The following is a 25,397-nucleotide window of genomic DNA, read 5'->3' on the forward strand; positions in this document are numbered from 1 at the left end:
TGAACCAGTGCAACATCATCCTGAGGCCTCCACGTGCTCCGACAAGAGCTGAAGGTTCTTCTGGAGATCGTCGATCACGGTCAACAAACGGTCAAATAGATGGAGGACCAAATCGTGTCAAAATTGCAAAGTTAAGGACTTAACTGGGTGAAATTAAAAGTCAAGGTCTAATTTGTGAATTTAGCTATAGTCGATGGACCATTTTGGGTATTTACTCAATTTTTAATTATGCAATTTTTACCTAAAATTATCCATTGACTATTACGATTTCACCACTTTGGTCCTCAACTACTAAAGTTGCTCAATTTAGTTTATAACTATGCAATTTTTACCTAAAATTGTCAATCAACTATTAGAATTTCACCACTTTGGTCTTCGACTATCAAATTTGTTCAATTTAATCTCCAACTTTGCAAATGTTAACGTAAAATGTAAGTTTAATGTGAATTTGGAGATTTTTTAGAGAGTCGGGAACTAAAGCGGTAAAATCTTAACACTCAAAGACTAAAGTGGTGAAATTCTAATCCGATAAAGATTGAAAATGCAAAATACGGCAAAAAGCCCCAGCTCGTCGTTGCGCATAGCACTTTGAATATCTCTCGATTATCATTTGAAATGCCACCCTAACTTTTTCAACCACATTTATATAGACACCATTCCTAGCTGCATAGCGGATTAATGTGCAGTGAATCAGCTACTATATGATGAAGGATTTAAAACTTACCTAGTTTATCATCCAACTGAAAAAGCTAGGTCAGAGCAGAATACAAGACCGCAGTTAGTCTCGAGAGACAAAGAGTGACGCAGTGAGTTTTGTTAGGGGAGGAGAGTTGAACCCTCTGGTTCTCGTTTCCTTAGTTTCTTCAAATGTCATGCCATCAGCAACATTCTTCACTAGCTTTGGGTAAATAGGTGCATATGGCTTCCACAGCATCAAGGGAATGGTTGGCCTATTTTTGGGATCATAGTTTCAACCACGAAAAAGAAGTAGGACATTTGTGTGGCGATATACAATTTTGCCACCCGATAGAGGAAGGCATAGCAGATATTCTGATTTGAAGTCTAGGCTCCAACGATGCCATGAAAGTAGCTTCAATGTATTAATCTCAGAAGATGGTCAAAAGGATTGAGGGGCAAACGACGTCGCATGACATCCCGACAGTTAGGAGGCGGTTACAATAAGTGAAACGCCGTCGTTTCATTAAGTGGCAAGCTGAATAAATAGATCCCTTAAACGGTGTCGTTTAACTTGTAATAGCAGTTAGGGGTAACGGTTATAAGGGGATAGCTAGCCGTGTATGCAAATGTGAATTCTGATGTAATGAACAATCTTCTCTCTACATTCTCTCCCAATTCTCTCTCTCTCTCTCTCTCTCTCTCTCTATCTATCTATCTCTTCTCTCAATTTCTAAATCCTAGGTTCGTGACATCTGGTATCAGAGCTCAATGGAGGCAAGATTGAAACAGCTAGAGATAGTTGTGGCTGACTTGAGTGATCAGATGGAGACACATAAACAGACAACAACTGAGCTAATGGAGCGGTTAGTAGCTCAAATGGAAGGCAAGATGAAATCGCAGAGACAATCCGGCTCAATCGGCCTCCACCACCATTGATGTCCACTATCCCTGGTGGATCGTCTGTAAATGGAGTAAGGAATGAGCTCCCAGCCTTGTCACATCAAGGCCAGAATCCATCAGCACAAAGGCCAGGGAAAGCACCAGCAATGCAAATAGCTGGTGAAGGAGAATCGGATAATGAGATGGGGTTGGAAGGATTTGGCACAAACTGGACAAGGAAGGAGGTCCGGACACAGATGCCACAAAGGCGAGCCATAGAATCTCCATTCATGAGGTATCGATATGATTTTTCAGCATTTGACTATGATCAACCTAAACTGTGGATCAGTATATGTGAACGTTTTTTTCAAATGTCCATATTCCCCGGATTGAAGTAATGCATGTGTTATATGTGAACTTGACTGGAAAGATAGGTCTGTGGTTTGAAGGTTATCTTACTGGCTTAGATGAACCATTCCAGTGGTCACATTTTGCTGAGGCAGTTTGCAGACGATTTGGTGATGACAGTGGAGTGGTAATGGAAGAGTTCACCAATTTTAGACAGAATGGAGGAGTTATGGAGTTCACTGATAGGTTTGAGGAATTTAGAAGCAGACGATTTGGTAATGGAAGAGTTCACCAATTTTAGACAGAATTTAGAAGCCTCCTGATTCAAAAACACCCTACCCTCTGAGAGGCTTTGTGAGAACTACTCAGCCCAAAACACTAGCAGATGCAATATGGAATGCTAGACAGTTGGAAAGAGGCTTTAAATCCAATGAGCAACCTAAAACCACACCTCAGTTCTCAAACAGAAATACCTTAACCACACCCTACTCTACCATTCCCAGAACACACAATACCCTACCTAACCAAAAAGCCATAAATTCCCAAGGGTCCACAGCCTCTAATAGTCTGAATAGCACTGCAAGGTGCATCGTAAACTTTAGTCATAGCATAAATTGCTGATAAATACTCCACTTTATAAATTTATGACTCAAAATATTGCACCCCAACCCAGCCATCACTCACTTGAATTGAACCCTAAATTACACCTTAATTCAATGCTTTGTGATTTAAACTATCAACTTATTTTGAACTTATCACTCTTCTCAAGAGAATTAAAAAACAAAAATAAAATCAATTCACTGTCTAAGTGATATAATGTATGTTATTTTCTGTTTTAATTATTAAATAAAATATTAGGTATCAACCAAAGTCTATATATATAGTAAGCATTGATAACTTTTAGTTTGATAAATTTGTATGGAAATAAAACATAATAATCACAACACATTCTAATTAATTCTATATTGCATTTTCCTGTATAAACATACATGAAGATTAGCGTAATTACATTCTGATCTTCACAATTCTGTGTACTAACCTGAAGGTCAATTACAGTAAGCATTACATAAGAAGAGAACAGAACAGAAAACATGAAAGAATGAATCCAGCTTCCAGCAATATATATATACATAATACATTGGAAGCAAATTAAACAAAAGTGTTGATTAGCATTAGCATTTAGCAACCTTCTGGGCGGTAATATTCTGGGGGCATAGACGGGCACCTTTCGTTCATGTGAGCGTATGGTTCCATGCTATTGTAACCCGGCAATTCCATCCTGTACTTTCCTCGAATTTGACAGAAGGGAAGTTCCACTGTGTCCCCATCATTGCACCACTTTGGTAAGCGGCTTGTATCGTTCTCGAAAAAGTTCAACGAGTACGCATCTTTAATCTGCGTTTTCATACATATATATGATTTCATAAGGCTCATTCATAGAAGTGATTCATTGCATTGCAACACATATCAACAAAGAACTAACTCACCGTAAACTCTGTAACTTCAATGGAGCTTGCAAGTGGACCAAACAGTCCCGCTTCCTTGTACATTTCAAGAACAAAAGCAACACATGATGTAGACTTCCCATCTGCGTAAACCCAACCATCCTGCTCCGGGATAGTCAATAGTTCTGCAAAAGATGATCCACGCCGTTCAACTTCCACAAGAATTTCAGGAAGATCAAGCCCCTGCTCCAACACAAAAACTTATATCATTAGGTCACACAATTTATCACATCAATTTGCAAGCTAAGGTAAACTTTATGAGATTGAAGTTTGGGGGAAAATCTACTCAAAAACCTAAAATCTGGGCCAAAGACTAATGATATAAAAACCACTTTTTTTCTAAACCCAATCAGCACTTGGCCTAGGGTCATCTGTTTTTTCTAAGAACTTTGTATAAAGAAGAAACATTTAGCAGAAATACAACCTCAGTTCCAAGCCGCTTGTTTAAGGCTTCATTCCACAGGTTAGCGGCATATGCAGGCTGTACTTGATTCCAAACTGTCATGGCAGAAGCAACCTGTACGTATCACCAACCACCAAAATATCAAAATCAAAACTGAAACTTTAATGGAACCATTATCAGTGTTACATATCTATATCTATTTTGAAAAAAAGAAATTATCAAAATATTCAGAGGATATAATGTTCTAGCATTGTAGAAATGATTTTGCAGGAATCACAGAGCTAGAGCAAAGATGCAGTGAAAAGAGAATAAATGAATATTGAACTTCAAAAGCAAGAAGAATGCAATTTTTCTTAAATACTAGAGTGAAGATTCATTACCAGATGAGCATCCAAGGGTGGAGGGAAATTTTCATCTATCGTGTCTATCCAGCTAAATATTAAGTTGTGATAACCATAAGGTAATCCATTCATGCTTTTAGCATATTCCCATGCAGCAGTCTCATTAAACTTGGCCCGGAGGTCTGGACGCAGAGGAAGCAATGCAATATGTGGATTGGAGTCATCTTTCGTCAACTCAAACTCCCACCATTCATCCCAAGGCAAGATAGCAATAACATCTTCTCCCTGAAAATGAAAAAGTACAAATATTTATGAGTTCAAAACAGGCTGTGCCGGAGTAATGCATCACAGTAATACAGCATTGACAATTTAGCATTCAAAATCATGATTGTAAAGGGAAAATAGTGAACTTATACATTTCACATCATATTTCTATTGCTTAAGAAATGTTCCACTCCAGCATACTTCTTGTTTGGGCGGAGGACAATGAAGGGTCAAGTCCAGCACCAAGTGCCTAGGGGGATTGTTGACCGGAGGCCTAAAGGGAGCCAAGTTTGGCACCCTGTCTCTGGAAAATGTGGTTGTATAAGGAAATAAAGTTGGGTCTTCCCTACTAGCTATAACTTTTGGCATAGTGATAAGTGGTTGATCTTAACACTTCTTTCCTCCCAAAGAACATCTAATAGAAATCTACTGAAATCAACTCTACTTGTTACATGAAATTACTCTATAATAATATTTGTCACTATAAAAGTACAATTATTACTTAAAGTGAGAGTTAGCAGAGATCATTCTTAGCAGGATTCTAACATAGATGTAATATGATCGAACAGTGAAACAACGGGTATACTGAGATCAAGTATACTCAAATACATTTAAAACGCTACCTCATCATTATCATGTCCAGATTCTCCGACCCATAGATTTCCTTGGGCGTCCCTCAAGCAAACAGCAGTATGACCAGCATAAGAACCTGTTACCCACTTCTCCAAAGTCTCAAAACCACCCCAGCGGCCTCTAATTTTTGATATTGCCAGAAAATCTCCAGAATGTATATCATCAGTAGTAATATTTGTTACCCACGGCTGAGGACGCTCCTCAAATGAAGCCTTCATATGTTTCTTGAGAAAATTAAGATTTGAACTCTCACCCCATCCAGTGTTTGTGAACAAAGGAAAGACTTCCCATAGCGCACTAAGGGTTCCTAACATTCCTGCTTGCATCAGAAAAATTGAAACCCCAGAATTCTTTACCTGTCATGGTTGAAATTTAAAAAGTCTGTAAGTGACAAGTCTAACTTAAAAGTGATGTTCAAAAACATAATATTATTACCCTACGACTTCATAAAGGTTATAGCATTTACTCACGTATTCTAACTCAGCTTTTGAAACCCATTCATCGAATTCAAGGGTATGTTCACGAGATAAGAAGTAGTAATCCCATGTCACACGATACGGGGTGGCAAAGATGTAAATATCCATACAAGTCCAGCTGTGTGCATTGCTTACCTGTTCAATGGAACACATTGAAAAATTGTAATAAATACTCAAAGATGAATCCCATTATCAGTCCAAATCAATCTTTGTGGTTCAATGCAATAATGGCTATGTTTGGCAAACCTAGCTAAAAAGCTATAAGCTATATAAGCTGAAAACTGAAGTGTTTGGTAAAATTAGCTTTTTTTGATAAGCGGAAGACTAAAAAGAATATCTTCATAAAATTTAAATAGTTTTAAATTTAAATATGTTTGTTTACCTATTAAAATTTAACATGTTGAAGTGTAGAGATTTATAGAATCTTATAAAACACCATAGAACTCATATAATTGTATAGAATTTTAGGAAGGATTTTAGAGATATAATCATAATCATACGATCAAGTAGATCTGCACCGTCTGTTGAGGATGTGGAATAAATATAAATAACCTCATGGGGCTCCTTTTGTAACAATCCAAGTGGTGCTTATAATCTAAAGATAAAATGTCTTTTTTCTCAAAATTAAAGAGTTTTAATTGGGAGCGATAAATGATGTCATTTATTTATTTTAAAATAATAAGGATAAAGATGAAAAAAAGTTTAGAAGCTACTAGCTTGTTTTTGAAAAAGCATTTCAAAATAAACTATTATTTTAAACTACTAGTTTATTTCTTCCCAAAGAACATCTAACAGAAATCTACTGAAATCAACTTCACTTGTTACATTAAGTTTGATCAAACAACTGGAATACTGAGATCAAGTACACTCAATACATTTAAAACGCTACCTCATCATTCTCCGACCCCTCAAGCAAACAGCAGTATAACCAATACTAGCTTATTTTTGAAAAAAAAGTTTCAAAATAAGCTTATTGTTTTAAGCTACTAGCTTATTTTTGGAACATGACCAAACAGAGCTTATAGCTTATTAGTAGCTTAAAATAAGCTAAACTCTTAAATTAGTTCTTCCAAACAGAATCAATATCAAAACAAAACAGAAATATTTTTATTAAAGTAACAGAACCTTAAAAACATAAATTTTAGTATCAAACAATAACATGTACTCCGTAGTAAATAGTTGAAGATTTTTTATTTTTTATTTTTAAAGATTAACAGGTAGTTCAAATCCCGACACTCTGTGCTAATTGTAAAAATGAAGATCGAAATAAAAAATGCTAACAAATCTAAATAAAATCCTGAAGTACCCGGCAGTCAAACTTGAAGAAAGAAAAACAACAATTCAAACACTTGTAAATTCATGAATAGCAAATACCCAAATAAAATTTTAAAAGAAAAAGAAAAAAAACTCAGAGAAATACCCCAAATTGATACAAATTAAATATATTAAACTCGAAATTGATTTGAAGCAATGAAATTTCAACATAGTTAAACACTTAATAAGATCAAAATCACAATAAATTAAGAGCAAAATAGGAAAATTGAAAGAATTTGATAGATACCTTGATGTGAAGAGTGCCTCCACCAAATGGAGTGCCACTTTTGTTGTGGAGCTCCAACCAAGCAGAGTTCTGGTAAAAGCAGGTCCCTTTCCACTCAATATTGGTGGTGTTTGAGGCGGAAGCAGCGCCCACAAAGGCGGGCAAGAGGTCCGCTGCACTGTGCAAAGAGTTGATGATAGGCCATGAGAGCTGCTGTGGCAACAGCGGAACAATATCAGTGGGCCGAAACGGCAGCTTCAAGGCATGGCCTCCGTGCGGTGCAAGGAACAAATAAATGGCGATGAGGATTGTGATATGGAAAAAGGTCCTTAAGAGAACTCCCATGGATGGCAGATAGGAAGAGGAGGCGACACAGATTGACTTTTATAACCACATAAGTACATAACCTTGCTTTGTCTTATTTCGGCATTTGGTTATTGAATTTTGAGGGAATATAAATGCTATTTTATAGTAAATGGAATAGGTAAGGAATATAACATTAATTGTATTTTATTGTTTGGTTCGATATATAAATATACTTTAGAAATTGTATTTCAGTATTATTTGGTTTGATATAGGAATAGACTTTAAAAATTGTATTTCAGTGTTTTGATTGGTTAAAAAAATATAAATGAAATAAGTTTTTAAAAGACATAAATACACTTATACAAAATCTATATATAAGACACAAGATCAAGTCTTAATAGTCGTAATGTAATGTGTAAGCATCTACTCCCACCATAGGTTTTATGTTATCTATAGTTGATTGATAAACTTTCGATCTTGTAATATTAAATTGATTATTTGACTAATTTAATCCGCATCACCTCAATCGATACTAATTTCTTATTTTTCTTTCTATTTTGTTTATAAAAACATGATAGAGTTAACAAAAAATAATGTGAGCTTTTTAGTTTTGCCTATATATTTTTTTCAATACTAAAGATTTGTCGAAAGATATTTTTTTCTCTTTCTATGAATTTGTTGAAATCTATTTTCTAATTAACTTTTATATATATAAACTTTTAATTCAAATCTTGTAGGACTTAAAAACCTATTACTTGGTGATTTAAAAGAGGAAAAAGAAAAAGAGTTATTTTCCTTAGTTGGTCTAACACGTTTAGATGGAAAAAGATGCTCCAAGTTGTCTGACTTAAATAATACTCCGTATACGTGAATATAGTGACCTCCTACAAAAAATAAATAAATAAACAAATAACAAAAAATCTCAATTTTGCCGGAATAATTTTCTTCTTCCAAATGCTGAACCCCAACCCTAACGCCGGAATAATTTTATTGTGACACCAAATAGTGGTCATCTCACAAAATTGATTGTTAAGACATAGGCTCTGTTTGACAGAGTTTATTTAGGAACTTATAGCTTATTTTAAGCTACTAATAAGCTATAAGCTCTCTGTTTTCAAAATAAGCTCCTAGCTTCCTAACTTTTTTTCCATCTTTATCATTATTATTTTAAAGAAATGACATAATTTACCATTCTCAATTAAAACTCTTTTTCTCTTCTCCTTTATCCGCAACTTTCACCGCAATTATTATTATTATTATTATTATTATTATTATTATTTGCAACAATATTGCTACTTTATTATGAGATGCTAGATCATCATTATGCTAATAGTTTTATTTCAAAATGTTAATTTTTTTTAAAGACAAAATGTTAAATTTTAATATGTAAACAAACTAATTTAAATTTTACGAAGATATCCTTTTTAGTCTTTTTACATTTATTGGCTTATCAAAAAGCTAATTTTACTAAACACTTTCAATCATAACAGCTCTTCAGTTTTCAGCTCCGAGCTTATAGCTTTTCAGCTTTCAGCTCCTAGCTTATAGCTTTTCAGCTTTCAGCTCCTAGCTTATATCTTATAATTTACTCCTTAATTATCATGTTGGGTCATGGTCTGGGCCTTGAGGACAAGGTATTTCGCCTTATATGAACAAGTAATACATATTGTACTCTAATTAAAACTCAAATTAACTTCAGTAGTTTATATATATATATATATATATATATATGTGTGTGTGTGTGTGTGTGTGGAGGGGAGGGGGGAGGGGGGGGGGGGGGGGCAGATCAAATGAGAGCATAGTCATCATATAAAAAAATGAAGATTGATCGCAATTTGCAATCGTCCATCAAGATTCACTAGTGGTTAAATATTTTAATAAAAAATAAAAAATACGGGGTCAATTTTATAATTGTTACAAATTTGAAAGTTTTTAATATTAAAAAAAAAGTCACATTTTCCCCTTATTTTCTAACAACCCTCAATCATTGATCTAGCTATCTAGATGGATGAGTCAAATCAATCATCACTTTTTTACATGAAAGCATATTCATCATTCCACATTCCATATTCCATACTCCATATTCCATATAATAAAAAGGAAAAAAAAAAAAAAAAAAAAAAAAAAACTTAAAATCTTGTGGTGGTGTGGTACTACACTTTGAAAAAAAACAAAAACAAAAAACAAAAAAAATAGACGTGAATGGATAAATTTGATTGTAGTGCATGATTTTGACTACTTAGCAATACATAACAGATTAACAGGGAGTGGTTTTATATGAATTGAAGTTGGGCAAGCAAACAGCCACACACGCAAGTCTTTGAAAAATCCCTACCATATCTTTTGCTCCATTCCATGGAAAATAAGTTTGATATAAATTTTCAAACTCAAACTTATCTAATTTAAAAATCTAACATAAAAATATTATGGCAGGGAATGAGGGTTTATATCCTTTACTGAAATTTGCTTTTTGTTATTTTTTTTGGGTATGTAATGCTATAAATTTTATTGGACAAAATATTATCATTAGTTCATTATTATAGCTTTCATTATCTTGTTTATTATAGTTATCATACAAATGCATTCACTATATCTTTTCTTCTTTCTTAATGATAATCTTTTTTTCATCTCGTGTTTGGTTGCAAAATAGAAACGGTCTTTGTGTGTTTTTTTATTTTCTAAAAAACGAGTAGAATTTTATAATTAAACATTTTAAATATTTTATTTAGAATAAAAAAAATATATAATAATATTAAAAATAATATTAGTTATCAATATTTAAAAAAAAAAAAATGAATTCCGCCGGAAATCATAATTATGGTTTCTGTCGAAAACCTTGTTCAGAGTGTGGCGAAAAATGACTTCCGTCAAATATTGGGTAGAAGTCATTTTCCGCTAAAATGACTACATTTTCTCTTGTCAACGGAAAAATGGTTTCCGTTGATTAGATTTTCCAATTACATCCAAACACTAGAAATTTGAAAGTATTTAGTGCATGATTTTAGTTTTGACAAGTTTGATTACTTAATTTCCAAACGTAGCCTTAATCCATTAGACCCAGAGATCATTTTTCTTTTCAAATAAGTGGCATTGCTTATTTTTGAAAATATGTTAATTTCAATACCATGACAATTTTAGATTTAGTGCATGATTTTAGTTTTGACAAGTTTGATTACTTAATTTTATAATGTACGTTGATGCTTAGCTTCAACTTATACTTAGGAGTCTGAAAAAACAATAAAAAGTATAACTCTATACATATTTAAACCGATTACATACAATTTATTTGATAATGTACAAAAGAAATTACATATCATTAGAATAATGTATTTGAATCGAAATTATTTTAACCGAGTCTCTCCAACAATTATTTTTCCCCATTTCTCCCATCAAAAGTCTTCCAAATGTGAAAAAAAAGTGGCACATACCAAAAGTATTTTATTAAAAAAAAAGTTACTATACATACAAGAAGCATAGCACAATTACACTCACAAGGCTGACAAAGAAAAAGGTTGATGATCAGCAACGTTCTGGGCGGGAATATTTTGGAGGCCTAGACGGGCACCTTTCATTCATATGAGCGTAGGGTTCTATGGTATTGTAATGGGGCAATTCCATCTTGTACTTTCCTCGAAGTTGACAGAAAGGAAGTTCCTCTGCGTCCCCCTCACTGCACCACAATGGTAAGCGCCTTGTATCGTCCTCAAAAATCTTCAACGAGTATGCGTCTTTAATCTGCACATTCATATATACATATACGATGACTCTGATATCAAATTAAAGAATGTGTTATATTACAATTGAATGTCTAAATTGATAGTCAGATTGCACGTTTATGTCTATATATATATTATATGCTCAACAGCAGTGATTCATTGCAGAGCCCAAAACACATCAAGCATTCAAGCCTGTATGATAAACTCACCGTAAACTCTGTGACTTGAATCGAGCTTGCTAGTGGACCAAACAGTCCTGCTTCCTTGTATATTTGAAGAACAAAAGCAACACATGATGTGGACTTCCCATCAGCGTAAACCCAATCATCCCGCTCTGGAATTGTCAATAGTTCCGCAAAAGATGACCCACGCCGTTCAACTTCCACAAGAATTTCAGGGAGATCAAGGCCCTGCTCAAACACAAAACTTAGGTCTAAAGTCAGTTTTAGGTTACATGGTTTATCACATATAAAAAGGTTTTCAGGCTACATGATAGGTAAAAGCCACTTTTTTTCTAGATCCAATCAGCCCGGACAAACGAACACTTGCCTAGGGAGATGCAGGTTAAAAACATTGTATAAAGATTATTTAGCATGAATACAACCTTAGTTCCAAGCCGCTTGTTTAAAGCTTCATTACACATGTTAGCAGCATATGCAGGCTGTACTTGATTCCAAATTGTCATGGCGCAAGCAATCTGTGTATCACGAAGCACCAAAATATCAAAATCAAAAACAGGAAATGGCACTGAATTTTTATGAAAGCAGCAAGCTCTACAAGTACAAACATTAACCACTCCAGCTCCTGCACATTAGGAAACTTTGAGAAAATGTACATGTAATTGAACATTTGCACTTCTTGAAATTGTTACCTATGAGAACATTAATATGTTTTTCTGCAATTCTATTTGCTGGCACTCATGCTCCGTATAACAACCTTGAGGCTTTTTTGCCAAATAAGTTTGGTCTCAATTATGAAGCAATAATAAAGCCTATACTATAAATTTTGTGGAGCATATGATAATACACCTAAATTTTCATAAACAGCACTTACAGCTAGCAGATAATAATAAGCTTTAAGTAAAAGGACTCTCTTACCAAGTCCAATTAACATACTATTGCAATCCAGAAACCTAATACAACTCACTGAGTCTCAACTATATTAAGCTTTAGTGTTATGTGCGTGTTTTTATCTCAAAACATTCAGAGGATATAAAGTTCTAGCATTGTGGTAATGATTGCAGGAATTAAAGAACACGAGCAAAGATGCAGTGAGAAGAGAATAAATGAAAAATAAACTTAAAAAACAAGAAGAATGCAAATTTTCTTTGAATCAGAAATACTTGAGTGAAGATTCATTACCAGATTAGCATCAAGGTGTTTAGGGTAGTTTTGATCTATTGTGTCAATCCAGCTAAATATAATGTTATGATAACCATAACGTTCTCCATCCATGCTTGTAGCATATTCCCAGGCAGCAGTCTCATTGAACTTGGCCCGGAGGTCTGCACGCAGAGGAAGCAATGCAATATGTGGATCGGAGTCATCTTTTCTCAACTTAAACTCCCACCATTCATCCCAAGGTATGAGAGCAATAACATGTTCTCCCTGGAAATGAAAAGTACAAATATTTACAGGTGAAAAACAGGCTGTGCCTGAGTCATGCATGAAGTGCTATCAACTATGACAGTAATACAGAATTGACAATGTAGCATTCGAGATCATGATTGAAAATGGTAAATAGTGAACTTATGAAATGTTCCTCTCCAGCGTGCTTCTTTCCTCCCAAAGAACATCTAATAGGAAATTACTGAAATCAACTTCACTTGGAACACAAAATTACTCCTAAAGCTTCCATTTACGCTACTGTACATACTTGTTACTATAAAAAGTATAATTATTAGAGTTAGCAGAGATTTACTACAGTTTAACCAGTCCCCGCCCTTAGCCAGATTCTTACATAGATGCAATATGATTGAACAGTGAAACTACTGGAATACTGAGAACAAGTGCATCTCAACACATTTAAATCACTACCTTGCCATTAACATGTCCAGTTTCTGCCACCCATAGCTCTCCTTTGGGGTCCCTCAAACAAACGGCAGTATGACCAGCAAAAGAACCTGTTACCCACTTCTCGAAAGTCTCAAAGCCACTCCAGTGGCCTCTAAATTTTGATATTGCCAGAAAATCTCCAGAGTGTATATCATCAGTGGAAACACGTGCTACCCATGGATTAGAACGCTCCTCGAATCTAGCCTTCATACGTTTCTTGAGAAACTTAATATTCGCTTTCTCATCCCATCCAGTGTTTGCGAATAAAGGAAAGACTTCAAATAGTTTATTAAAGGGTACTAGCATTTTATTTGACATGAGAAAAATTGAAACCCCTGTATTTTTTACCTGTCATGGAAAGTCTGATCTATAAGTGATAAGTCTAATGAAAAAGTGATGGTTAGAAACATTATCACCTATGATTTCATAAAGGTTATAGAATTTACTCACGTATTCTAACTCAGCTTCTGAAGCCCATTCGCCAATCTTAACTTTATGATGACGGGAAAAGAAGAAGTAATCCCATTTCACACGATATGGGGTGGCAAAGACATAAACATCCAAACACGTCCAGCTGCGTGCTTTGCTTACCTGTTCAATAGTGACATGAACACATTGAAAAATTTTGCAACAAATACTCAAAATTTAATGATTAGACAGCAACACTGAGCTCAAAGATGAATTTGATTATCAGTTCATTGAAAAATTGCAATAAACACTCAGAAAAATACCATAAAATGGAAACAAATATAGTAAATCCAAATTGATTTGAAGAAATAAAATTTCCACAAACGTTAATAGAGAAAATTGCGATCAAAATAGGAAAATTGAGAGAAATTGATACCTTGATATGAAGAGTGCCTCCACCAAATGCACTTTTACTATTGTTGTAGAGCTCCAACCAAGCAGAGTTCCTGCGAAAGCAGGAGCCTCTCCACTCCACAGTTCTGCGGTTTGCAGCGCCCACAAAGGAGGGCAAGCGGTCCGCTGCATTGTCCAGAGAGTTGATGATAGACCATGGGAGCTGCTGCTGCGGCAACAGCGGAGCAATATCAGTGGGGCGAAGCGGCAGCTTCAAGGCACGGCCGTGCGGTGCTAGGAACAAAGAAATGGCGAGGATTGTGATCAGGAAACCGGAACTTGAGAGAACTGCCATGGCTGCCGGAGAAGAGAGTTGCGACGACGAGGAGGCCAGACGGTGTGCATTTTATAGCCGGTAACCACTGCCCCGCGCTCTCGGCTCTGCGTTTATTTAATTGTTTTCTTCACCAAAAAATTGAATCTATAATCAGGCAAATAAGGTTCAAATTGGTCACTGAACACTAAACAAAAAAAAGTGTAATTAAATCACTGAATATTAAAAAAACGTGTAATTAGGTCACTGAACACTCCAAATGTATGTAATTTTACCAGATAATAAGTTATCATCAATTTTAACAGGTTACCTGTTTATGTGACAGCTAAGTTGGCATTTTTAATAATTTTTAATAAATTGATGGAAATCATAGTGAATTAGTGATTCAGTAGACAGAACTAAATATTATACAATAAATTTGTTCACTTTAGACAATCCTTATACAGCTGTTGTCTAAGTTATAACTTTAATCTCTTTTTTCCAAGTTATAACTTTAATATATTCTTTTAAATACTGACTATTGAATCAATAGCTAAGTTGGTACAAAGTATTTAATTATTTTCTTTCATCCAAGTATTCACGTATTTTGGTACGGACTATTACAATATTTATTTTTTGGTTGCATTCTAGGTGTATCAATATCATCTTTTACAATAATATATGTAACTATAATTATTTACATGGAGCTTCATTTTTTTTTAAATAAGGACAATACTTGTTATAGTGGGTAAACCCAGCTAAGTAAAGTCGAGCAGCTGACTTGACTTTTTTGCTTTCAATTTTATAGTTAGAGAAAATTTAAGTTTTGGTTTATAAGAAAATCTATTTTTGCGATCAGAATGTACGTTATAAGTGAAACTTACTTTATGATTCTAACCAAATAAATTAATAGATTGTTATTACAGAGTGTCTAACTTAGAACTTTGTGATTATTAAGTTAATTGTTCAACTAATTTTGTTGGGTTGTTATAATAAGCAACTTTAGTTGTTTTAACTTTTGTGATCCTTGACTGAGTAACGTTACAAAATACTTGTTATTACAAGTTTACAACTTAATTGGATTGTTTTAAGTATTAACTGATTTAATCAATTACAAAGATGCTTTGAAAATTAGTGGATAGTGCTCAACGATTAATTATTTGAATAGGTAAAACGATATAGAAACTTGAGTACATTTTATTATTGTTAAAAACAAAAACAAAAAAATAACAATTTATAGATTATATATATAAGATTTAAACTAATAACATGAAACAAAAATTCGCCAAAATTGTAATAATTATTATAGTAATATACCCCATATATAAGTTTAAAATAAATTTTAAGCTAATGGAATAAAGCAAATAATATCAAGGTAGGACTAGAGTCCACCTCGCATTGTGGATCATGATTCAAAACGGCGTTCATATTACGGAGCACATACAATTAAGTGAATTAACATGTTATATACTTTCAGTTAATCGATTATATATCTATAAATAAATTGAAAATACATAATATATTAATTATAAATACATAATGTATTTATTGTAATATATATATACATAATTTATTAATTACAAATACATATCTTTAATGTTTGTTTTTACCAAAATTTACAATGCAAGATGGACCTGGTCATAGTATAACAATTGAACGAAATAGAGCATATATATGCATACGATATGGTGGTTATCACTAAATTTCTTGGCATTTGCATATTTTTCGTCATACTTTGTTTAGTATCCAATCCTTGTGGATTTAAAAGGAAAAAAACAACAAATTTGTGGGAGCTTTCAATTACATTGGTAACCACAAAATTATAAGAGCATCCGCATCAATTGAGGAGAATTGAGGAATAATGTAAGAGTAATTATGAAAGAAAAAGTGGATGGGGAGAGAAAAAAAAAAAAGAAAAAAAAAAGAGAAAACTGAAATAGAAAAAAAAATAAAATAAAAAACTGAAGCGTCAGAGCGCTCCCGCGCGTGCCGTGTGGCCACAGGCTGTGCGCAAACGCACACAACATGTGTTGCTTTTTTTTTTCTTTTTTTTTTTTTTCTGACATTATTTTTACATTTGCAGGAGGATTCTTCCCTCAAATAACTCCACCCCACATCTTTTAATATCTCCATCCAAGTTTATTCATCTGACATTAACCCCTTGATTTGAACATATTAAATTAATTATAAATAATTTAAACTAGTTTAGTGATTCATTATATTGCTTATTAAATCATAAAACAGACTTCGTCCAAAATACATATTCAAGTAATGACTATAAATTTTTTCATAAATTAAGAATTTAGTCACTCTTAGAGTTTTAGTTTGACACTTTAACACGTTTACTTGAAAGAGATGATCTAAGTTGTTTAAGTACATTATATGTACGCTAATTAAAACTCAAAACAAATTCATTAGGTTTAGGAAATATGTTTTTATCAGGCGTTTGCAATTTTTTTAAAAATAATGATTACTTGAATTAATAAAATTAAATAATTAGACGTGTTTCTATATGGTACAATAATCAAAATATTTTATCTATAAGTGTACCACCCTATTTAAAAACCTCGTGTCAAAAGTCTTTTGGTGTTAGTTGGATTAAAACTATATTGGCAAGTTAGCATTAGACATGAATGGATAAATGTCACTGTTGTTCATGGTTTTGATTACTTAGTTAGGAAGAATGCAGTCTACGAAGTAGTACAGTTATTTATCCTTTGTTTATTTGTTTTCGTACATCTAATAAAAATAACAATAAGAGCATCCTTAGAGCATCCACATTAGTTGGGAAGAATATGAGGATAATGTAAGAGTGATTAAGAGAGAGAATGTGGGGAAGGGAAAAAAAATAAAATAAAAAAACTAAAATTAAAAAAAAAACGAAAAAAAAATAAAAAAAAAAGAACCTGTCAGGCGCGCCTGACGCGCCCGTGTGGGCGAGCTGCTGTGCGCGTCTCCTCTTTTCTTTTTTTTCTCTTTCTTCTTTTTCTGCATTCTCCCCAATTTTGCAGGATAAATATCTCCACAATTATCCCCACCCCACATTTGTTATTATCTCCATTGAGAAGAATTAATACTGAAATCTTCCCCTAATATGCACAAGTGTGGATGCTCTAAGAGCATCCACACTTGTGCATATTAGGGGAAGATTTGTGATTTGTGATTTTTGATAAATTTTTACAAGTGTAATAAGAAAAGAGATAAAAATATAGGTAGAAAAAGAACTCAAATAAGTTATGATATTTAAAAAAAAAAAAAAGTAAAAAGTGTATCAAAAGTCAGAGTGGCTGCCAGCTGACAGTCACTCTGACGCGCCCGCTGTAGGCACTGTTTTTTTTTTTTAAATTATGACATTATTTCGTTTTTGCAGAAGGATGAACCCATGAAATAATCTCACCCCACATCTATAAATAACCCTACTCAAATTTATTAATCTGACACATGAACTAAGTAATAATATTTGTTGTGGATGCTCTAAGAGATGTTTAGTTCGCAAAATTTGATATTACCCTACATAATAGGATTACTCCTAGAAAGTAATGTAAACTTATGATGATGTAAAATTATATTTTTTGTTTAGTTGGGTGCATATAGTTTAGCCTACGAGTTCTCTTCAAACAAACAAACAAAAAAAAGTTTCATTTATCGTTAAGTGTTTAAATGAAGATAACTCCACGAGCGTGTATATTTTATTTCTTCATTTTGAGTCATTAATTTAGATTAGATCAATGACTCAGATTTCACTCTATTTTTCACTTAAGAATTCCTTCTCACATGAACCATTCCCATGTATATATGAGTTAATGTCATTTGGGATCATCCGAATATAATGATTTTGCAACGTTTAGTCTTAAACTTTCAAGTTAACCACACGTGGTCCTTCAATATTCAAATTAATCACCGGTGGTCCTTCAACTTTCAAATTTTAACAACTAAGGACCACATATGGTTAACTTGAAAGTTAAGAACTAAATGTGAGAAAACCATTATACTTGAAGTTAATCACCAGTGGTCTTTCAACTTTCAAATTTTAACTATTCGTGGTTAAAATTTGAAAGTTGATTGACCACAGATGGTTAACTTGAAAGTTAAGAACTAAATGTGACAAAACCATTATACTAATTCATATATATATATATATATATATATATATATATCGTAGGATGATATCTCGTGCAGGAAATCTCTCAGGTGCGAACATGCGGTGAGATCTGAGTCGCTGATCAAATCTAGATCAATGGCTCAAATCAATAATTTTTTGTTTAAAAAAACGCGTCCTGAAGGAAGAAGCAAAGTCTAGAAATGGCGCACCTTAAGTGTTATAAAGACGCACCTTAAGTCTTAACATCGCACCCCTTAAAATGGCGCATTTTAAGTGTTACAAAGACGCAACTTAAGTAGTAAAATCACGCACCTTAAGTGTAGAACTTATGCACCTTATATGTATAACTGACGCACCTTAAATGTTAAAATGACGCACTTAAGTGTTAAAAGGATGCACCTTGAGCTTTGAAACGACGCACCTTAAGCTTTAGAATAGCGCACATTAAGTTTCAACAAAAAACGCACCTTAAGTTCTCAAGTGTATAACTAACGCACCTTAAGTATTAAAATGGTGCACATTAAGTATTAAAACGACGCACCTTAAGCACATAAAATATGCACATTAAGTTTGAATAATACGCAAAATGACCAAATTGCCACCGCATTTTTTTAAAAATCCGTGTTCATCATGGCCGTTGATTTTGGCAAGATCAAGGACTATCATCTTATCGCATGTTTCACATGGACTTAGCTTCCACATATGATATGTGTGTGTGTGTGTGTGGGGACCGGGTCCACGATAAATGAGGTGTAGAGAATATATAGAACGGGTCCACGATAAATGTGGTATAAAGAATATATAGAATGGGGGTAGAAAAATAGTAATATTATTACTCAGGATGTGAGGCCCAAAAGAATATGTACTAAACCCAAACTGTCGGCCCAAATGACTAATGAATAAATAGAATAAAATGACCCAAATGTTACCACCAAGACTCGAACCCAAGCACACCAACAAGAAAAAGAAGACCTAGACCACCTAAAGACAACCCAAGCACACCAACAAGGAGAAGAAGACCCAAACCACTTAACCAAAGAAGAGATCATGTCTTGAGGAATGTCTTGTACAAACCAGACCCCCTCGCGAACCTCTGCGAGTAACACGACGAAACAGACACGCGGGCGCGCACCCTCACGCCCCCGCATCGCCTGCCCAGGTGGCTACATGACCAGTCGCTGCCAGGACACCGAGGGGCGCAATCGGCGCCCTCGAGGCGCCTCGGTCCCGGGCGACGTCCGCGCCGGTCAGCGCACCAACGGTCGCCAACGCCACCCTCATCCTGCTTTGCACCGCTGGCCGCCTGGCCTTCTACCTTGCACCCCTCCTGCCTTGACTCCCACCTTGCACCCTTCCTTGCACTGCACCCTTCATCGCAACCCACCTTGCACCCTTCCCTCCTTGCCTAACAAGGCTTGAACCAACCTCTTTCATGCAACTCCTCCACTTGGGCCAAGACTTATCCAATAAAATGACCCCAAGGGTCTCATGTCCCCATCAGTATGTTTGTATGTATGTATGTATGTATGAAACTTTAATTGTGTAAGAATAATTTTGTTCGATAAAAAAATAATAGTACAATATGTGTAAAATATGTACAATTGTTCCATTATAGAAATAAATACAAAAAATATTAATATCATAATGACCTAAATCATTCTCAATAATGCAAAAGTATAATTAAAATATTGAGTTTTGTTTTAAATAATCAAAAGAAGATTAATTAAATGAAAAAAAAATGAAGAAAAAAAAACTTAACATAAATTTGTTTTTATAAAATGCAAAAAAAAAAAAAAAATGATTTTCAAGATTCTTTATTTGTAATCTTTGATGCTCTGACTTTGAATGGTATGTATATAGTATGACTAATTAATTGATCAGCATTTATGTTAAATTTTATATTGTATTTTTTTAATACACTATGACATATTTATAGTATATGTTCAACACTTATGTTGTAATTAATGATTGTTTTGGTCCTTTGACTATGCCGCAGTTACCAAATTGGTTATCGACTATCAATTTTGACCAATTAAATTCACAACTATTCATTTTGTAATCGATTTGGTCATTCTTAATTACCAAATTGGTCCTTGGTCAATTCTTTCCCATTTTTGTGGAGCATCGTTGTTGCGAATTAGAGCCGCAATTTCTTCATCATCAATCAAGTGTTCGTCCATAAATGTGGTCAATATTTTTTTTCGCTTTTTTTAAAAAAAAAAAATTATAATATTGTCTATATTTGGATGTCGTATATATATGCATTTTAGATAATATGGTTGTGCATTCGGTTGTGTTGGTTGCGCATTCGGTTGTGTTGGTTGTGCAATCTAGTGGTGTGAGTTGTGCAATCCATTGTTGTGGATTGTGCAACCTATGTGTGTGTGGATTGTGCAACATACTTCGATTTTATTTGTTCTTCGTCCAACTGGTTGCAAAGATCACGAGTCATATCAACGGGTTCAATACACATGTGAGTCCAACGAGACTACTAGGTGAGTCAATTGAACTCGCTACAGAGCCTCTACTCGCATGTGTTAGTTGAGCAACTCGTTGTTGTGTGGTGTGTAACCTGGTATTGTGGATTATGCAACTAGTAGTGTGGGTTGTGCAACATATTTTAATTTTGTTTATTTCTCGTCTCACTGGTTGAAGGATCATGAGACATATCAACTGGTTCAATAGACATGTTGCACACCAACGAGTCTATTGAACCCGTTGGACAACATATACTCATCTGTGTTGGTTGTGCAACCCATTGTAGGCATGATGCGCAACTCGTTGTTGTGTGTTATGCAACATATTTTTGGAATTAGTGATTGGACTCATCATTTACTGATTTGTCCGTAGTTATTAAGGTTGTGCATGCTATCTTAAATTGCAGAAATTAGCCATAAATGTGGGATCTACATCCGACCATCGATCACAAAAACAATCTTATTGCGGCACTGTACCAACGTACAAGAAGCATAGCCCAATTACACTCACAAGGCTGGCAAAGAAAAAGGTTGATGATCAGCAACGTTCTGGGCGGGAATATCTTGGAGGCATAGACGGGCATCTCTCATTCATATGAGCGTAGGGTTCTATGGTATTGTAATGGGGCAATTCCATCTTGTACTTTCCTCGAAGTTGACAGAAAGGAAGTTCCTCTGTGTCCCCCTCACTGCACCACAATGGTAAACGCCTTGTATCGTCCTCAAAAATCTTCAACGAGTATGCGTCTTTAATCTGCACTTTCATATATAGATATGATGGCTCTGATACCAAATTAAAGAATGTGTTCTGTTTTAACAAAATGTCTAAAATAATAATTAGATTACACATTTGTCACTATATATATATATATATATATATATATATATATATATTTATGCACAACAGCAGTGATTCATTGCAGTGCCTGTATGACAAACTCACCGTAAACTCTGTGACTTGAATATAGTTTGCTAGTCGACCAAATAGTCCTGCTTCTTTGTACATTTGAAGAACAAAAGCAACACATGATGTGGACCTCCCATTAGAGTAAACCCAATCATCCTGCTCTGGAATTGTCAATAGTTCCGCAAAAGATGACCCACGGCGTTCAACTTCCACAAGAATTTCAGGGAGATCAAGGCCCTGCTCAAACACAAAAACTTAGGTCTAAAGTCGGTTTTAGGTGACATGGTTTATCACATATAAAAAGGTTTTCAGGCTATATGATAAGTAAAAGCCACTTTTTTTTTTTTTTTTTTTTTTTTTTTTTTTTTTTTTTTAATTTCAAGATCCAATTAGCCTGGACAAATAAATAATTGCCTAGAGAGATGCAGGTTAAAAACATTGTATAAAGGTTATTTAGCACGAAAACAACCTTAGTTCCAAGCCGCTTGTTTAGAGCTTCATTCCACAGGTTAGCAGCATATGCAGGCCGTACATGATTCCAAATTGTCATGGCACAAGCAATCTGTGTATCACGAAGCACCAAAATATCAATATCAAAAAGAGGAAATGGCAATGAATTTTTTATGAAAGCAGCAAACTCTAGAAGTACAAACGTTAACCGCTCCAGCTCCTGCACCATAGGAAACTTTGAGAAAATGTACATGTAATTGAACATTTGCACTTCTTAAAATTGTTACCTATGAGAACATTAATATGTTTTTCTGCAATTCTATTTGTTGGCACTCGTGCTCCATAAAACAACCTTGAGGCTTTTTTGCCAAATAAGTTTGGTCTCAATTATAAAGCAATAATAAAGCCTATATCATAAATTTTGTGGAGCATATGATAATACACCTAAATTTTCATAAACAGCACTTACAGCTAGCAGATAATAATAAGCATTTAACACCAATGGTTCTTCATGAGAAGGGTACAAGGACTCTCTATACCAAGTCCAATTAATATATTATTGCAATCCAGAAACCTAATACAACTCAGTGAGTCTCAACTATATTAAGCTTTAGTGTTATGTGTGTGTGTTTTTATCTCAAAACATTCAGAGGATATAAAGTTCTAGCATTGCGTTAATGATTGCAGGAATCAAAGAACAAGAGCAAAGATGCAGTGAGAAGAGAATAAATGAAAAATAAACTTCAAAAGCAAGAAGAACGCAATTTTCTTTGAATAAGAAATACTAGAGTGAAGATTCATTACCAGATGAGCATCCAAGGGTTTAGGGTAATTTTGATCTTTTGTGTCAATCCAGCTAAATATTAAGTTATGATAACCATAAGGTTCTCCATCCATGTTTGTAGCGTATTCCCATGCAGCAGTCTCATTGAACTTGGCCCGGAGATCTGCACGCAGAGGAAGCAATGCAATATGTGGATTGGAGTCATCTTTTCTCAACTCAAAATCCCACCATTCATGCCAAGGTACGAGAGCAATAACATCTTGTCCCTGGAAATGAAAAGTAAAAATATTTACAGGTGAAAAACAGGCTGTACCTGAATCATGCATGAAGTGCTATCAACTATGACAGTAATACAGAATTGACAATGTAGCATTCAAGAATCGAGATCATGATTGAAAATGATAAATAGTGAACTTATATATTTCACATCATATTGGTATTGCTAAGAAATGTTCCTCTCCAACATACTTCTTTCCTCCCAAAGAACATCTAATAGAAAATTACTGAAATCAACTTCACTTGGAACACACAATTATTTTTTTAAGTATATTTGTTTTGAAGTCCTAAAGCTTCAATTTATGCTACTGTACATACTAGTTACTATAAAAAGTACAATTATTACTTAAAAAGTGAGAGTTAGCATAGATTTACTACAATTTACCCAGTCCCCGCCCTTAGCCAGATTCTAACATAGATGCAATATGCAATACATTTAATCACTACCTGACCATTATCATGTCCAGATTCCGCCACCCATAGCTCTCCTTGGGGGTCCCTCAAACAAACCGCAGTATGACCAGCAAAAGAACCTGTTACCCACTTCTCGAAAGTCTCAAAGCCACCCCAGCGGCCTCTAATTTTTGAAATTGCCAGAAAATCTCCAGAGTGTATATCATCAGGTGAAATACGTGCTACCCATGGCGTAGAACGCTCCTCGAATCTAGCCTTCATATGTTTCTTGAGAAATTTAATATTTGCTTTCTCACCCCATCCAGTGTTTGTGAATAGAGGAAAGACTTCAAATAGTGCATTTAGAGTTACTAGCATTTTTGATGGCATGAGAAAAATTGAAACCCCTGTATTTTTTACCTGTCATGAAAGTCTATGAGTGATAAGTCTAATAAAAAAGTGATGACTAGAAACATTATCACCCTATGATTTCATAAAGGTTATAGAATTTACTCACGTATTCTAACTCAGCTTCTGAAGCCCATTCATCAATCTCAACTTTATGATCACGAGATAATAAGAAGTAATTCCATGTTACACGATATGGGGTGGCAAAGACATAAATATCCAAACATGTCCAGCTGCGTGCTTTGCTTACCTGTTCAATAGAACAGGTATTGAAAAATGACATGAACACATTGAAATTTTTTGCAACAAATACTAAAATTAAATGATTAGACAGTAACACTGAGCTCAAAGATGAATCTGATTATCAGTTCATTGAAAAAATTGCAATAACCACTCAGAAAAATACCATAAACTCCAAATTGATTTGAAGTAATAAAATTTCCACAAACATTATTAGAGAAAAATTGATCAAAATATGAAAATTGAAAGAAATTGATACCTTGATATGAAGAGTGCCGCCACCAAATGCACTTCTACTCTTGTTGTTGAGCTCCAACCAAGCAGAGCTCCTGCGAAAGCAGGACCCTCTCCACTCCACAGTTCTGCGTTTTGAGGTCGCAGAGCCAACAAAGGTGGGCAAGAGGTCCTCTGCATTGTCCAGAGAGTTGATGATAGGCCATGGGAGCTGCTGCGGCAACAGCGGAGCAATATCAGTGGGGCGAAACGGCAGCTTCAAGGCACGGCCGTGCGGTGCGAGGAATAAAGAAATGGCGAGGATTGTGATCAGGAAACGGGACCTTGAGAGAACTGCCATGGCTGCCGGAGAAGAGAGATACGACGACGAGGAGGCGAGACGGAGTGCGCTTTATAGACGGTTAACCACTGCCCCGCCATCTCGGCTCTGCGTTTAGTTTCTTTCGTATTCAAGTATTTTGGTACGGACTAGTACAATATTTACTCCGTATCATTTTTCTAATAATATATGTAACTGTAATTATTTACATGGAGCTTTTTTTTTTTTTTTTTTTTTTTTTTTAATAAGGACAATACTTGTTAAGTAAGTCGAGTAGCTGGCTTACTGTATTTTTTAATTTGAGTTGTTTAACTATATATAGTTAATTTCAATTTTAATTTACAAAAAAATCTATCATTGTCACCGAAATATGCGTTATAGGTGAATCTCGCCTTATTATTCTAAACAGCAAAGGACCACAAATAAGTAAATTTGTCCAGGTCGCTATTGGTTCAAACTAAAAATAACAATAGACAGCTCTTATTGAAAGTCTACCTTAAAACGAGTAGTGCATGGTGCATACGGATGCAAAAACGATGTCATTTTATTA

At 34.6% G+C, this 25,397-nt stretch overlaps 3 protein-coding genes across 3 annotated transcripts; all 3 read right to left on the minus strand.

Annotated features, from left to right (window-relative positions):
* Positions 1 to 2,837: 2,837 nt before the first annotated feature.
* Positions 2,838 to 7,456, minus strand: LOC109188124. Its single transcript, XM_019338662.1, has 7 exons — positions 7,089 to 7,456; positions 5,522 to 5,662; positions 5,042 to 5,407; positions 4,194 to 4,439; positions 3,835 to 3,927; positions 3,393 to 3,593; positions 2,838 to 3,300 (listed from the first exon to the last, which is right to left on the minus strand). Exons 1-7 carry the CDS (start codon positions 7,410 to 7,412, stop codon positions 3,085 to 3,087), a joined length of 1,587 nt encoding a protein of 528 aa, XP_019194207.1. The 5' UTR covers positions 7,413 to 7,456; the 3' UTR covers positions 2,838 to 3,084.
* Positions 7,457 to 10,780: 3,324 nt separating this feature from the next.
* On the minus strand, positions 10,781 to 14,325 carry LOC109188126. The gene is made up of 7 exons (XM_019338664.1): positions 13,988 to 14,325; positions 13,594 to 13,734; positions 13,126 to 13,491; positions 12,451 to 12,696; positions 11,694 to 11,786; positions 11,299 to 11,499; positions 10,781 to 11,108 (listed from the first exon to the last, which is right to left on the minus strand). Exons 1-7 carry the CDS (start codon positions 14,297 to 14,299, stop codon positions 10,893 to 10,895), a joined length of 1,575 nt encoding a protein of 524 aa, XP_019194209.1. The 5' UTR covers positions 14,300 to 14,325; the 3' UTR covers positions 10,781 to 10,892.
* Positions 14,326 to 21,230: 6,905 nt separating this feature from the next.
* On the minus strand, positions 21,231 to 24,955 carry LOC109188125. The gene is made up of 7 exons (XM_019338663.1): positions 24,554 to 24,955; positions 24,164 to 24,304; positions 23,701 to 24,066; positions 22,998 to 23,243; positions 22,213 to 22,305; positions 21,780 to 21,980; positions 21,231 to 21,590 (listed from the first exon to the last, which is right to left on the minus strand). Exons 1-7 carry the CDS (start codon positions 24,866 to 24,868, stop codon positions 21,375 to 21,377), a joined length of 1,578 nt encoding a protein of 525 aa, XP_019194208.1. The 5' UTR covers positions 24,869 to 24,955; the 3' UTR covers positions 21,231 to 21,374.
* Between the last annotated feature and the right edge of the window lie 442 nt (positions 24,956 to 25,397).

This window comes from Ipomoea nil, unplaced genomic scaffold (genome assembly GCF_001879475.1).
Source record: "Ipomoea nil cultivar Tokyo-kokei standard unplaced genomic scaffold, Asagao_1.1 scaffold1421, whole genome shotgun sequence".
NCBI classification, from domain to species: domain Eukaryota; kingdom Viridiplantae; phylum Streptophyta; class Magnoliopsida; order Solanales; family Convolvulaceae; genus Ipomoea; species Ipomoea nil.

Excerpts from the sequence above, each read along its gene's own strand:
- LOC109188124 (XM_019338662.1), bottom strand. The coding sequence starts at position 7,412 with ATGGGAGTTCTCTTAAGGACCTTTTTCCATATCACAATCCTCATCGCC. Across the intron at positions 3,594-3,834 it reads ACAAGCGGCTTGGAACTGAG|GGGCTTGATCTTCCTGAAAT; the intron begins GTTGTATTTCTG and ends GTGTTGGAGCAG. Across the intron at positions 3,301-3,392 it reads TTGAAGTTACAGAGTTTACG|ATTAAAGATGCGTACTCGTT; the intron begins GTGAGTTAGTTC and ends ATGAAAACGCAG.
- LOC109188126 (XM_019338664.1), bottom strand. The coding sequence starts at position 14,299 with ATGGCAGTTCTCTCAAGTTCCGGTTTCCTGATCACAATCCTCGCCATT. Across the intron at positions 13,492-13,593 it reads CAGAAGCTGAGTTAGAATAC|GTAAAAAATACAGGGGTTTC; the intron begins GTGAGTAAATTC and ends TTTCCATGACAG. Across the intron at positions 11,787-12,450 it reads AACACCTTGATGCTAATCTG|ATTGCTTGCGCCATGACAAT; the intron begins GTAATGAATCTT and ends CGTGATACACAG.
- LOC109188125 (XM_019338663.1), bottom strand. The coding sequence starts at position 24,868 with ATGGCAGTTCTCTCAAGGTCCCGTTTCCTGATCACAATCCTCGCCATT. Across the intron at positions 24,067-24,163 it reads CAGAAGCTGAGTTAGAATAC|GTAAAAAATACAGGGGTTTC; the intron begins GTGAGTAAATTC and ends CTTTCATGACAG. Across the intron at positions 21,591-21,779 it reads TTCAAGTCACAGAGTTTACG|ATTAAAGACGCATACTCGTT; the intron begins GTGAGTTTGTCA and ends ATGAAAGTGCAG.